The 14,763-nt window shown below is 45.5% G+C and overlaps 1 protein-coding gene across 1 annotated transcript in view; it reads right to left on the reverse strand.

Annotated features, from left to right (window-relative positions):
* CSMD2 (CUB and Sushi multiple domains 2) overlaps window positions 1-14,763 on the reverse strand; it is a 544,011-nt gene that overhangs the window by 174,714 nt on the left and 354,534 nt on the right. The window contains exons 15-19 of the mRNA XM_090269064.1: window positions 14,522-14,716; window positions 2,873-3,011; window positions 1,639-1,826; window positions 712-900; window positions 398-514 (exon numbers count right to left, since the gene is read on the reverse strand). Of these exons, the coding sequence (XP_090125190.1) occupies window positions 398-514; window positions 712-900; window positions 1,639-1,826; window positions 2,873-3,011; window positions 14,522-14,716 (828 nt within the window). The remainder of the gene's footprint in view (window positions 1-397; window positions 515-711; window positions 901-1,638; window positions 1,827-2,872; window positions 3,012-14,521; window positions 14,717-14,763) is intronic.

The following is a 14,763-nucleotide window of genomic DNA, read 5'->3' on the forward strand; positions in this document are numbered from 1 at the left end:
TTTCAGAGACACCCAATAGGCTATTAGAAGGGGTCAGATCTATCAAAAAATGGTAACAGGTGCCCACTGGCTGAACCAGTTGGCCAATTCCCCACCAGAAGGTGTGTCATCTTCTTGTGGGGAGTGATTCAGGGAAGATTCCTGCAGTAAGGATTTGAGATCTGGTAATCTTTAAGATCTTTTTCAGCATTTAAAGATATTTACTTTTAATATTCTTTTCATAAATTCTATGATCAAAGAAAAAGGTTCTGGGACCTTTCTTGTTGGTGAGAAAAATTTAGACTAAACCTAGAGGTCACGATATAGGTAGATCTCTGTTGTGGTCACTTTGACCTGGGAAAGGTGAGGTCCTGATCATGTCACATCGCAATAGCTGTTATGGGCCTAAAACACTCACCCTTGCCATGTGATGTTTCAATAATCCAGGTGCAGTTCAAGTTGTTGGGGTAGAAGTCAGGGAACCCTGGTGACAAGATGGTCCCACTGGAGCCTTGAATGAAGCCACCACAGAGTGCTACAGGAGTGAAGAGGGCAGTGAAAGACTGGAATCCTTGAGGAGCTCCCCCCAGTCCTCCTGGGAACCTGTCCCCCATCTCCTTTCAAACCCGCACCCTTCACTGATGATGGAGGAGTCAGTGCCCCTTCGAGCTCCTGGCTTTTCAGGCCAGGAAAGGAATCGCTTCTTTAGCGCCCCCTGATGGTGTGCCTCACCTTCACAGCTGGGCAGCGCTCGGCTCCACTGGAAGTTGGGCTCACACTCCAGGGGCTCCCCGTCACTTAATGTGTAGCCCGAGTCGCAGCTGAAAGTCACCAGGGCACCCACATAGAAGTCATTTCCATGACGCTGCCCATTTACGGGGATCCCCGGATCCAGACAGTGGTCTGACTGCAGTGTTATAGCTGGAAAAGAGAGCCCACAGCTGGGAAAAACAGCTCACCACTGCCACAGAGGGGCCGCGCTGACCCATAAAGGGAGGGAGGAGTTGTCATGAAATGAAATGAAATGACATGAAATGTTATGAAATGTGGCTGCCAACATCTGCTGAGAGTATTTGAAGACCTATCAGAACAAAGAAGTTGGCTCGATCATTTGTTCATTTGTTCATCCAATAAACATAAATTAAGTGTCTACTAAGGCTTAGACACCATGCTAAGGCTAATGGTTATAAACCCGAGTAAGAAAATGACTGTGTCTTAATGGTGCTCTCAGGTGTAATTTTTACAGTGGTCTGTAGAACTGAATTGATGTCAATATCTTTAAATGGAGGCACCAGCAATGAAGGCAGAAGGTGATGAGAGAGGGTGAGTGGGAGATGCCATCTCACTTCAACTTCACCACATGTCAAATACTATGTCCCCAGAGTGCCCAACCCAATGTCTGCACATGGAAGACGCCTTGCTGTGTGTCCACGAGAACCCGTGTGCAGGCCCTCAGCTTTACTGCTCCTAAAGGTTCTTTAGAAAGAAGCTTTCATTCTCTTTAAAGGCTGAGCTCTGAGAGAGGCTGACAGTGAGGAAGGGTCTCCCGAGAAGCACAGCCTTGAGAATGGTATGGGGACAGGGCCAAGTTGGGAGCCTCAGTTCTGGGTTCTCTCACCCACCCGGGCCAACCCTGCCATCTGCCTCGCTGGGACTCACTCTCATAGCGGAGCTGGAAGCCGATGTCTGAGTGACTCTTGTCGGTGGAGAAGAGGAGGTAGAGGTAGTTGCTGGTGCTGATGAGGAACTGGGGGACCTGAGTCCCATGGTAAACCCCAATCAAGGGCGCTGAGTACGTCCGTCCGTCTCTCACTTCCAGAGTATCATAGTTCACCTCAGTTTTAAATCTGCCAAAGATGGAGAGGAAGACTTCTTGAGAAACTCAAGGTGTATGAATTTGCAAATGACAAAAGGCCCCATCTGACCCAGGGCTTCAGAACAATCAGCTTTTGGCAGGCTGGGTTATTTTAATATAATTTGCACATTAATTAGCAGAGTGGAAGGACCTTCTCTGCTCTGTTTAAGCCCTTCTCCTCCCACGGTGGACACAGCTCTCTCAATCTTCTCTGTAGCCTGAGCCATGACCCGGCTTAAGGCCTAGAGGCCCAATGACTAACTAGCCTCACGGGGGTTAGAATGTTCCAGACTGGGGTCAGCTAACTATAGGCCAGGGCCAAACCTGCTCTATAGCCCATTTCTGTATAGTGTGAGAGCAAAGAATGCTTTTTACATTATTAAAGGGATATATATACATATATATATACATATATATAAATACATATACATACACATGCACATATATGTATATATAAATAAAAGCAAAGACTATGTAACAGATATCCACAAGTGTTCACAAAACCCAAAATATTTGTATCTGGCCCTTCACAGAAAAGTTTGTGGACTGCTCTTCTAGCTCATGAATCCTTTGTCTAGAAGTCTGTGTTCATATTTAAGGGGCTTCTTTCTCCACCCAAGGGGCATAACCAGGGTGAGAGCTGGAAGTGGGGCACAGGAGCAGGAACCTGGTCAGAGGTCAGGAAGGCTGTCTTCCCATATTGGAAATTTCTGGGTTATGCTCTGCAGATGCTGCTGCCTCTTTCAACATCTCACGGTGTCTATCTGCCCACTCTCCCTCCTCTGACATCCCCCAGCCTTCTCCTCACCCCTCCAGTCATCGTCCCTTAAACAGCAGAGACCCCACTACTGTGGTGGCACCAAGGCCAAGGGCAAAGCTAGTGCTGTTTGCCCCACCCAGGGCAGTCCGTTCCAGTGTTCTCTGACCTTGCTGACATTTCAGTGTCAGTGCTGGTCCCCCACTCAGCCTACATGCCTCCCACACCTCTCCATAGAGATCACCTCTCACCCCTGCCCCTGAGGCTCTGGTGGCAAGCACCTGTCGAAGGTGATTTTGATGGGGTAGCCTGGCTGGGCTTCGATCACCCAGGCACAGCTCAGGGAATCCTTGTAGAAGCCAGGCCAGCCAGGAGACAGGATGGTGCCACTGGGCGAAGTCAGGTGACCACCGCATGGAGCTGGGGGTACAGAAGGGAGAGAAGCAGTTTTCTTGGGCGGGGAGGACAAATGAACAAACAACAAAGCAAAAAAAAAAAAAACCACCTCTCTATAAAATGTGTCTGCCAACAAGTATTGTTTTTGTTTTCATGGAAAATTACATAAACTATATAAACTGTGAGTTCTGTCTACTGGGATCCTTACGGATATTTTCAATTGCATCATTTGTAGTTTTATTAAAGGCCAGAGGGAAGAAATGAAAAGAATCCTTTAAACAAAGTCCTTTGCCACTTTGGAAGGGCTGAAAGTACAGATAATATTTGGGTCACACTGGCATTTTCTTTGTTCCTTACTCAGCTGTCAGGCCTGTGGCACAGGCAGAGACTGCTCCCCCCCCCCCCCCCCCGCCCTGAACCACAGGCACCCAGTGCTTTGGTTCTGGAGAGGGGAAGAGCTCCCATGGTCAGCCTGAAGCTCTGTGAGGGCAGGGACCCTGTTATTTGTCTTACACAACTTGGGACCCCCAGCATTTAGTCTAGAGCTTGGCATGGTTGTCCCTCTGTACCAAAACTCAGTGACTATTGCTTGGATGAATCAATGAGTGGACACAAGGATTAATGAATGCCACCCGTGCCTGGGTGGTCTCGGCATACTTCTCATCTCACCAAGCCTGTTATCCCGTCCCTTGGTTTCTCTGCCTGGTCTTCCTGTCCCTCAGCTTCCCATTCTTCACCCACATCTTTCCCATCATTCTCGTCTCTTCCTGCCACCAGCCCCTTGGCCTCCATGGTGGTGACAAGAGCTCTCCCAGTGCTCCTCCTTCAGGGCACATGGTCAGACTTCACTGTTGAAGTCATGCTAGGCCATGTGACTGCCTTGACCAATAAAATGAGAGAAGTGATATGTGTCATGTCCATGTGGAAATATTAAGAGCCAAAGCTTCCTGCCTCGGTGATTGTGGAACAAGAGTGGAGACAGAGGTCCTGTCAGCGGGCCTTTAAGTGACTCCTGTTTTTAAGCCACTGATATTTGGGGGTTGCTTGTCAACACTATCTAACCTAGGCCACTCTGACTACTACACTGCCTTCCCCACCCCCAAAGATGCTGCTACTGCCACCACCCCACCATGGACTGAGAGCCCACTCATGCCAGGCACTTAGTTTCTCGTCAATAGTCATGTTTACTCTTCACAAAACATAAACCCTGGAGGGGGTTGCTGTTATTTTCTCCACCTTACAGCTAAGAGAGCTGATGCGAATGGAGGTTAGGTAACAAGCCCTGGGCTAGCAAGTGGCAGCGCCTGCACTCAGACCTAGGAAGATGGCATTAACCCAGAGATCTTAAGCTAAGTAGCCCCCTAGTTTTAAAGGAACCCCAGCTTTCTTGGGGTTTCCTTACTATGGGGCTACCAGATGCCAAAAATGGCCTGAACAAGACCGGGAAGGAGGTAAAGAGTTACAAAGCACTTCTATTTGCGAATGTTTGTAAACTCCTCCAGACAATCAGCTTCATAAAGCCCAGCCAAAGGCAACACGCCTTCCCTCTCTGAATTCTATAAACTTCTTAGGACTATCTAACATAACTGTCAAACATTCTTGATAGAAAGTTATATTAGGAAGTTTAATTAAGAAGGATAAATAATACTAATACTAACAATGGTGAAGATCATAGTTAAGCTCATGAGTAGACAACTCATACCGATGACACACCGCCTGCTTTATTATCCCCATTTCACAGAAGAGAAAACTAAGGCTAAAGAGGCTCGGAAATTAGATCGAGAGCTAATGAAGTTAGGGCTGAGATTTAACCTCCAGACCTCTGTCTCCAAATTCCCCTGCAGCACATAACAGCTCTACGGGCCGACGGTAATGAGCTTGTGGGTATTGAGAGCTTACCACATGTCAGGGCTTATGGAGTCTCCTTGTGACAACTGCAACACTAAAAGGCAGATACTATTATTATCCTCATTTTATAGGCAGGGATTATTATCATTTTCAGTAAGCTGAGGTGGCAGAATCTAAGTAATTACATAGCACCTGTAGCAAACATTGAGAGTAAATTGCAAATGGATATTATCACTTCCTGGATAAGCCTGGTTTTCAAAACCCATCCATTTATCTCTCTGAAACTACTAAAGCTTTCTCTCCTCTATTTCTTCAATGGACACAGGAGACCTTGTAGGTGGGGGAAGGGGCATGCCAATTGCTCCGTCCCCAGGTCTCTATGCAGGTACTGAACCTCAGCAGAAGGAGGGGCTCTTTCTTGGTTCCAACTCAACACAGGCCCACTCTCTTTGGTTGCTGGACTATGATCTCCGCACTCACTTTCCAGGAAGCCATCGGTCACACAGTCACTCGCCTGCCTTGGCTACTTTCCGGTCAGTGCATATTCACAGAACCCTATGGAAAATCTCCAAGGCAGGACACCCAAATCCTGGCTTTGGACGTCTTTGTCTTCTTTCTCTGCTATGTCGTTTTATTGCCTTGGCCAGCTCATCTCTTCTCCTGCTCAGTTGCTGGTCCAATGACCTCTCTCTTCCTTCAGCCTTTCACTCTCTCTAGTTCACCTTCATATTTCAGATGGCAGTTGCCGGGCAGGGAGGAGGGGAGGATTTCTAAATGCATGTCTTTTTAACATTTGAAAGGAGGCTCAACCTCACTCTTGCTAAAAAGAGATGTGTTAAAACTACAATAAGAAATTATTCCTCATCAGGCAGGCAAAACCCAAAGTTTGGTGCCAGGTGACGCGGGGGGGAAACCAGGTATTCTAGGCCCCTGCTGGTGGAAACGCAGGACGGCGCAACTCTCATGAAGAAAAACTTGATAACATCCAGCCAAATTCATATGCATTTACTCTACGACACAGCAATTCTGTTTGTAGAACTCTATCTTCAAGACATACTAGCAAAATAGAAAATGACATGCATACGCACAAACACGTATACAGTATTCCCTCACCTATCGCGGGTATTACGTTCTAGATGCCCCCACAATAGGTGAAAATCTGCAAAGTAGGAACCTTACATTTATTTTAGTATTTATATATATTTTAAGGCTTTATAAACCCTTCCCACACACTTATAAACCATTCCCAGTCCCTTATTAACCTTTCCCACTCCGTTATTAACTTTTTCCACACTTTTATAAACAATACTTATGTTGTTAAACATATTCTACACTCTTAAACCTATGTAACTTTAACAACATATGTATACAGTACCGCAAAATCCCACGATATAGCGAAAAATCTGCGATGAATAATTAAATACAATATTTAAAAAAATCCTGTGATACAGTGAGGCTGTGATAAGTGAACCGCGATATAGAGAGGGACTGCTGTATATCTCCAAGGCTATGCATGGCAGCACTATTTGTAATAGGAAAAAAAAAAATTGAAAACAGCCCAAATATTTAGCAATGGGGAGCTGAGTGAATAAACTGGGGAAATCAAAATGGACTATGCAACTATAAAATAATGTCATGGAGAGGGTCTGTAGAATATATTAAGTGAGTAAAAGCAAGGTAGAGAAGTATAAAATAAGGCTATTATATGATTCCATATCTAAAAAAGAGGTGGGAGACACACACACATATTACTCATATTAACCATCAGTGAGAGAGTAAACCAAAATCTCAAGATTACCTATGGAAAGAGGGAGTGACTAGGGTAGAGAGAGATAGAAGCTAGACTTTATCAGTAAGATACCTTCTCTTAAAGGTTTAACTTTGGAACTTTGAAATATTTTGCACAATTTAAAAGAAATATTGAAATTCGATAAGCCTTCTCAAAGCTCAAAAAGCTGAGGCAATAAGTGAGCACAATACGGTGTTAGTTGGCAGCATAATCACACATGGAGAAACTAGTCAAAGCAATTTAAAAACCCTGTAATTTAATAGCCCACCCCTCGTACGATACAGGGAAAAAAGAACTGAAGGAAAAACAATTTAAACTATTTTCGGTAATCATACTGCCGCAGGTAGCACTGGTATTACAATCCTGAGACTCGTAGGTGTGCATGTTGATGTGGTTGGGAACTGGGATTTTCAGCAAGAGTGAAAGGACATACAGATATGACAGCAAACAGATGAAGGAAAAAGTGTTCTCATGTTGGAAATGAAATGAACCCACGATGCATTTTTTTCTTTAAAAACTCTTTCTTACCTCTCTGTTCATTGAAAAGACTTAAAAACAAGGGCCTACTCAATAGTAATAAGCATCTCTAGAGCTCAGATTCTAATATCATTTTTCACTTAAAAAAAAAATCAGGGCCCTTTGGAGAACACAGTGGATTCTAGGTCAGCGACAGAAAATGTGCAAGATATGTTTGGGCTAATTTCAAAAGGCTTCCACTGGCCACTGGGACAATTTGAGTCAATTAGAGTAATAACAGCAATGGGATTACATACATAAAGTATGTTTAAGTACATTGGGCTTTAATGGCATTTAAAAATGTTCAACTTTGGAAGGTGTTAGAGAATCAACTCATTAATACGAAAACTGGTAAATAAAGAAAAACAATTAAGTATTTCTCCTGCCTTTTTTTTAGGCACAGTACTCCAGGGTAACCAAACAGTTGATGTGGGCAAGTTTTCTTTAAGTGCTCCAGCTTATAAAAGAAGAAGAAACAATATCACGTTATCCTTTTGCAGTCGCTAGGCTAGGGTCATTCATTGTTCCTAACATCCCCAAAAGAGATACAATCAGGCATTATGAAGGCACAGAGCCCTGCTTATAAAATAAAACATTCTGGCCAAAAAAAAAAAAAAAAATCTAAATCTAATTAGGTTCCTAGATATTACTGCCAATTAAAGAAAATATAAAATAGAGAGGATCATGTTAAACAACCTCCTGGGGATGTAATTGCCAGAATTCAGAGGGCAAGAGACTCTTCAGGATAAATGACCTGGCTTCTTCAACCAAAAACTGAAGGGGTGTCGGGGAGACAAAGGAGACTTGAGACATATAAACTAATTTTAATGGATAAACCTAACTAGGATTCTGATTTAAAAAAAAAAATACTATAAAAGAAAGGATTAGATAATCATGGAAACTTGATTGTATTAAGTAATTATTTTATTTTTCAAGACAATGGTATTGTGGTTATGTTTTAAAGAGTTCTTTTCGTTTGTTAGGGATGCACATTAAAATGTTGTGGATGAAACATTTTGCCTGAGATTTGCTTCATTCACAATAATCCCAGAGCAGGGTGGTGGTGGGAGGGGGTGTAAGATGAAACAAGATGGGCCATGAGTTTATAGTCGTTGAAGCTGGGTGATGGGTACACGGGGGTTCATTATACTGTTCTGTTTGAAATTTTCATGAAGAATGTTGGGGTTAACAAAAGAAGGGAAAGCAGTGACTCAAACAGATGTTTGTACAGCTCTCTTCACAGCAGCTAAAAGGGGAAACTAACCCAGAACGTCCACTGGTGGATGAATGAGTAAACAAAACGTGGTAAATACATACAGTAGATTATCTTTCAGCCTTAAAAAGGAAAAAAATTCTGATATATGCAGCACCATACATAAACCTTGAGAACACGCTAAGAGAAATAAGCCGGTCACAAAAGGATAAATACTGTATGATTCCACTTATGTGAGGTAGTCAAATTCACAGAAAGTAGAAAGGTGGTCGCCAGGGCTTAGGGAACAGGGAATGCGGAGTTAGTGTTTAAAGGAGCACAGAGTTTTTCAGTTTTGAGAGATGAAAAGAGTTCTAAAGATGGATGTTGGTGATGGTTGCTCAATATGAATGTACTAAACACCTAAAATGGATAAGATGGTAAATTTTGTTGTGTATTTTATGAGTACTCACTAATAAAAACAACTGGAAGAGAATGATGTTGGGGTAAAAAAGGAAACACAAACACATGCAGACACAGAAAAGAAAAAAAAAGAGGAGAGGGTCCTGTCTTGAATAGAAAGAAGAGCTCTCAGCAATAAGTCGAGAGACCCTGTGTCTGACCTACTGCCTGGGACATAGTAGGTGCCCAATAAATATTTTTTTCGAAGGAATAAAATATTGATTGAAAGGTAGAGATACTGGGGTCATGACTGAATTGTATTTCTCCCAATTCATAGGCCAAAGTCTTAACCCCAATAGACTGTTTTTGAAGATGGTGTCTTTAAGGAGGTTGTTAAGGTTAAATGAGGCCACAGGGGTGGACTGGTGTCCTTCTAAGAAGAGGAAGAGACACTAGGAGAGCAAGCACACACAGAAGAGAGGCCATGGGAGGACCCAGCAAGAAGGCAGCCATCTGCTAGCCAAGGAGAGAGGCTTCGGGAGAAACCAACCCTGCTGGCACCTGATCTTGGACTTCGAGCCTCAAGAACTGTGATTAAACAAGTATCTGCTGTTTAAGCCACCTAGTCTGTGATATTTGGTCATGGCAACATGAGATGATTAATACACTGGGCTTCTGATGCGGGGTGGGTGTCCTTGTGAGGGATGACCCATCTCTCCTGCCCTCTGAGGCTGAAGTTGTGCATGGCAATGATAATATAACAGAATGATACAAAGAACTGCTAATTTATGAGAGCTTTTTCTTCCTCTGTTGTGTTTATCCTCACAACAACCTGTAAGGTGGCTACTGGTGTCAGCCTCATTTCATAGTTGTAGAAACAGTTACAGAGAAGTTAGGGATCTGAGCCAGAAACACACAGCCAGGAAATGGCAGAGCCAGGATTTAAACTTGAGTGGTCCAACTTGAGTCTGCACTTCTAACCACGGTGGGTGGACTTGGGAATACTCACCCTGACTACTGACCTCAAAGAGCTAGGAGTCAACTAAGTGTCCACTGTGAATGACCAGAGGCAGTAAAAGCCTCTGCCTTCTACTCCGCCCAGCCCTGCTTCTCCACCACCCATCCACCCCTCACTGCCCACCACCATCAGGTGGAATGAATGGAGAATGAACTTTGGAGTCAGACAGACCTCATTTGGTGAGTAAGGGATGGTTCCGGAATCAGAATATCTGGATTTGAATCCCAACTCTCCCATTCACTCAGCTGTGTGACCTTGGGCAAGTTACCTAATGACTCTGTGCTTCAGTTTCCTCATCTGTGAAGTGAGGATAGTAACAGTACCAACCTCTTAGTGTCGTCAGGAGGATTCGACAGGACGGTGTATGTAAAGCATTTGGCCTGGTGTTTAGCACATGGTAAGCACTGAATTATTACCACTTGGGTGATCTCAAGCAAGTCAATTCATCTCGCTGCCTTCCAGAATTGTCACGTATAGTGCATAAAGATATCTTTCTCACAAGAGTGACAAGGAGATTGAATAAGATGCTAGGAACTCAATAACTACCCTTACTTCTTCCTGAGAGGCCTATGTGAGCTCCAATCATCACTTAGAATCTTCTCGTGAGAGTGGAGAGAATTGACCTTCCTTCTTCTTTATAACTTAAAAATTTTCTAATTATTAAAGTAACACATTTGGTATACACACAGAGGAAAAAAAAATGTGCATGTGTTTTTACCAGATTGTGAAACTATTTTTCTCTGGGGAGTGAGATTGAGAAATGAGTATTTTCACTTTGAACTTGATCACACTCATGTATTATTCAAATTTTTTACAACTGCCAAGTATTACTTTAAAAATGGAAATACATACTGTAGATTATCTCCTGTTTTTTTTTTTTGCATACTTCTTGTAAACGACATTTTAAGAAAATCCAGCTTGAATCTCGCTCTTTTAATAAGGAGTTTAATTGCCTTTATGACATGTTCATCTAACTGCTGTCATTTTGTTTTATGCTGTCAATTTCTGATGCTTCCATGGGGTGCTCTGTCTTTGTCTTCTGTGAGAGACAATATGTATCCTTTTGTTTTAATTTTCTACTGGGATATGGGAAGTAGAAAACCTGCTTTTCATCCTCTTTGTGAATGATTTTAAGTCTTCCATAAACATGTTTGAAATTACATTCTCTCTAGTGATATAACAAAGGAAAAATACAGCAACAGTGTAACCAAGAGTCTGGGTTCCAATTCTGGCTCTGTCACTTACAAACTGGGAGAAACCTGGTCAAGTGACTTAACCTCTCTGTACCTCAGTGGGGACAATAACTACACCTACTTCCCAGACTGGTGCCTGGCTGAAATGAGTGAATAAGACATTTATCATAGTGGGATATAATTAGTTGGTTCTTTTTTAGAAGAGACAGAAGAGAGGAATGTAGGGAGAGCTAACCAGGCAGTCCTTTGTAGATGCCTCCACCACCTGGAAGTCTCTTAGGGAATTTCTCATTTTAAACATATGGATCCATTATGTCCTTGGGATCAGGGGTCATCAAAATATGGCCCAGGGACCTAATCCAGCCCATTGACTTGTGTTGTCTCTGGCTGTTTTCATATAACGATGACTGGGTGGTTGCCCGCCAAGTCAAAAACACCTCCTAGCTGGCCCTTTAAGAAAAGTTTGCCGACTTCTGCTTTTGATCGGCCAGATAATCATCCTTCTTTCTAAATGTAGGAGAAGCAGCCATTTTCTCCCTTGTCCCATTACAGCCTCTCGAGAACTAAGTGGCTCTTAGCATATATTAAATGATTTTTTAAAAGACCATTAGCTTCCTCATTTAATTGTCCACAAGGTGGGGATACTTAATCAAAAACAGAACTAGAAAACTGAAAAAGACAAAGATGCTGATTACAAAGCAGGGTTCTCCCAAGGCTGGGGCACAAGGGACGGGAGGGACCACGAGGGGCCAGGTTCCCAGGGGTTTCTCTGCCTGACCTGCTCTACAGTTTTAGGTCTGGGATTGGTCACCGGAAACGGTGTCTCTCACTCCGTCCCTCTGATGGGCTGCTCCCGGGTGCCCCCAAACGAGGCAGGCAGCCAGCACCCCTCACTTGGAGAACAATGAGCAGGCTCTTCTTCTTTGTGCCACGTCAGAATCTCTCTGATAAGTAGGCTGCCCTTTATTTTTGGTTGCCTACTGTCCCCCCAGGGACAGAGTAAATGAGACAGTTTTAATTTCAAAATCAGGACTTGGCCTATGAAATGATGAGCTGTGTTAAGGTTCATGAACATAGGTCAGACCCTCTCCTGCATCATGTGTGGTCTTGAGTGTTTCACTGCACTCGATGGCAATCATGCAGGAGGACGCCCATCATGCAGGACGATGTCCATCATGAATGATGGCTGAGGAGCACCCGATCCAGGGGGGCAGCAGTGCGGACAAGAGGAGGATTCTGCAATTCTGCAATGATCAACTCCTGATACCTCTTCAGGGGGGTCATCTTCACTGGGACTGAGCCCCCACAGGCTCAGAGGCACTGGGGCATGGGCTTCTGGCCCAGAAGTGAGGGGAATCTCAGTGGGAAGATAGGGCCAAGGCCCCTGGAGTCGGTGAAGAAAAATGTAGTAATGGTGAGACCGAGTGTCCATTAGAGTGGCCCGGTGTTGGCCCACGGAGAACCAAAGGAATCAGGAGAAAGGAGGGATCAGGTGAGCGAGAGACAGCAGGGAAATGTCCTGGATGAGATGGCCCAGCAGGAGGAAGACCAGAGGAGTCAAAGGAGGTTGCCGAGCACGAGAGAGAACGGGGGCCAGCGCGAGGAAAGGGGAACGACCACCGGCTGAAAACCTCCAGGCCCCGGCTCCGCATAGCTGCTCTGCAGGGACATCAGCATCACCCACACACAATCCCATCAGACATGCATGACGATCCCTCTGCCACCAAAGCAGAATGACCTACTCCACCAGGTGCACAGCTTGGGGGAGGCGAAGCCGTGAGCTTCACGTCGTTTCTCTGATGCTAGAGCTCATGTTATTTCCAAAAGTGCTCACTCTGCTGGGGGGGAAATGGCAGACGAGGTTGTGTGGACCTCGCTGTGGGACTCTGAAGGGCAGAAAGTAATCTGTTGGTGTCATGATTGGGGCACGCACCTGGAAGGATGGAAATGTACCACCCGACCTTCCCCTCCAAGGGCAGTGATACTCATCTGACTGGTTTGATGAAAAAATGGTTAAAATCAGGTTAAAATAATGTTCACAGCCAACACACATTGAGTGTTGCTGCTGTCAGGTGCTGATCCAAGAACAGTGGCTGCTCTCAACAACCCTGTAAGGAGGCTCCCATCATTAACCACACTTTACGGATGGGGCAACTGAGGCACAGAGAGATCAAGTGGCTTGCCCAGGGTGACGCAGCTTGTAAGTTTCAGGGGGGAGGCAACAAGTGGTCTTGTGAGAGTCAGGACTCTGGAGGCCATTAAAAAGGGTCTAACTTAGTTGACAGGTCATTCATTCATCCATTCATTCAGTGACTCATCAACCAGTGCTGACTGAGTATCTAAGTGCCAAACACCAAACACGTCAGTTGTGGGAATAGGAGTCCAAGGGTGATTCCCTAACCTCAGGGAGTTCACAAAGTACTGAGAGTGCAGCTAACAGTTTTGAGCACTTACTTTATGCTGGGAACTGCCCTTTACACCTGCCCTCTTATTATCACCCGTCCCTCCACCCTTTTTTTTAGCTGAAAAACAAAAACGAAAACCACAGAGGTTCAGAGGGGAAAAGGGACCCACCAGGATTCCAGCCCAGACCCTGGCACATGCCCTGGACTCTCTGTGGTCTCTCCCCCCCCCGCCCCCCCGTCATCCTGGGGGCAGTGCTCCATCTAAGGCACAGCCCCGCGTTGTCCTCCTGTCTTTCCCACCTGCTGGCCTGTGTGCTCAGATTTGGGTTTGGGAACTGGGTAGGTAGAGGTCTCTTAGGTCTCTACCTGCTGTCCACAAGTGAGATGAGAGAAAGAAGCTTTTTGGCTCCTAAAAGGAGGGAACCACAGCCCCTGTCTCCTCGGACACAGTCACTGCCCCCAAGCACCTATGGGATACACATTCTTCATCCATTACTCGCAAATCTTCATTGAGGACCACTTCTGCGCCAGGTACTGTGCTTGGTACACAGAGTTGACATGATCCTGCCCTCAAGAGGCTTAATTTGTGTTTTCAGTGCCTGCAGTTGGTGGAACAGATGGCTTATCTCTGAAGTGGAGTCCAAACCTGCTCTGTGTGGCAAGGCCGGGCTTCAAAGATGCCACGACAACACTTGTACCTGCGTCAAGCTGTGTTTCTGCCGGCTGCTCTGCCCTTAGCCACCTGGAGACTGACCGCAAGGATAACAGGCAGATTTTAACGGGGGCACAAAGGCCAAGCTTGGGAGATGTCCCCAATCAGCGCGCGGAGAAGAAAAGAGCAGCAGATGGAGCTGCCTTGGGCAGGAGCAGGAAGCAGGGGTCCTCATGGCTGTGATTTTGAGAGTCCCCAGCTGAAAGAGGTGTTTTGATGCCTGACCATCTAGAACCAGAGTATTCTCCAGTTTAATCTCTGGTTACAATGCAAATGTCTATGCCAAGTGGTCCTTTGAGGCCCTGTCATTCCAGCGCAAGAGAGAGGGGGTAGCCCTGAGTCCTGGGAGAAGAGGAAGGATGATTCGGAAATGCACCACTGTGGTTCAGGGCCCTTGGTCCCCCTCCTCAGCCTCTCCGTGATGGCCACGGCCACAGCCCCGGCCTGGCAGGCACATACCTTCACACCGCAGCACAGCGCTATTCCAGACCACGCTGCCCTCCTTCAGGATGCAGGTGATGGTCTCGGAGCCCTGTGTCCCGAGGAAGCCTTCGTCACAGAGGAAGGAGATGGAACTTCCCAGCTGGAGGCTGTCACCGAACCGTTTGCCATTGACTGGAACGCCGGGATCTGGGCACTCGTTGTGGCGGAAGGCTGTGCGGGTGGGGGCCAAGGTGTGATTAGGTGGAGCTGGCACGCAG

This window comes from Furipterus horrens, unplaced genomic scaffold (assembly GCF_987537825.1).
Source record: "Furipterus horrens unplaced genomic scaffold, mFurHor1.1.pri manual_scaffold_3, whole genome shotgun sequence".
NCBI lineage: Eukaryota > Metazoa > Chordata > Mammalia > Chiroptera > Furipteridae > Furipterus > Furipterus horrens.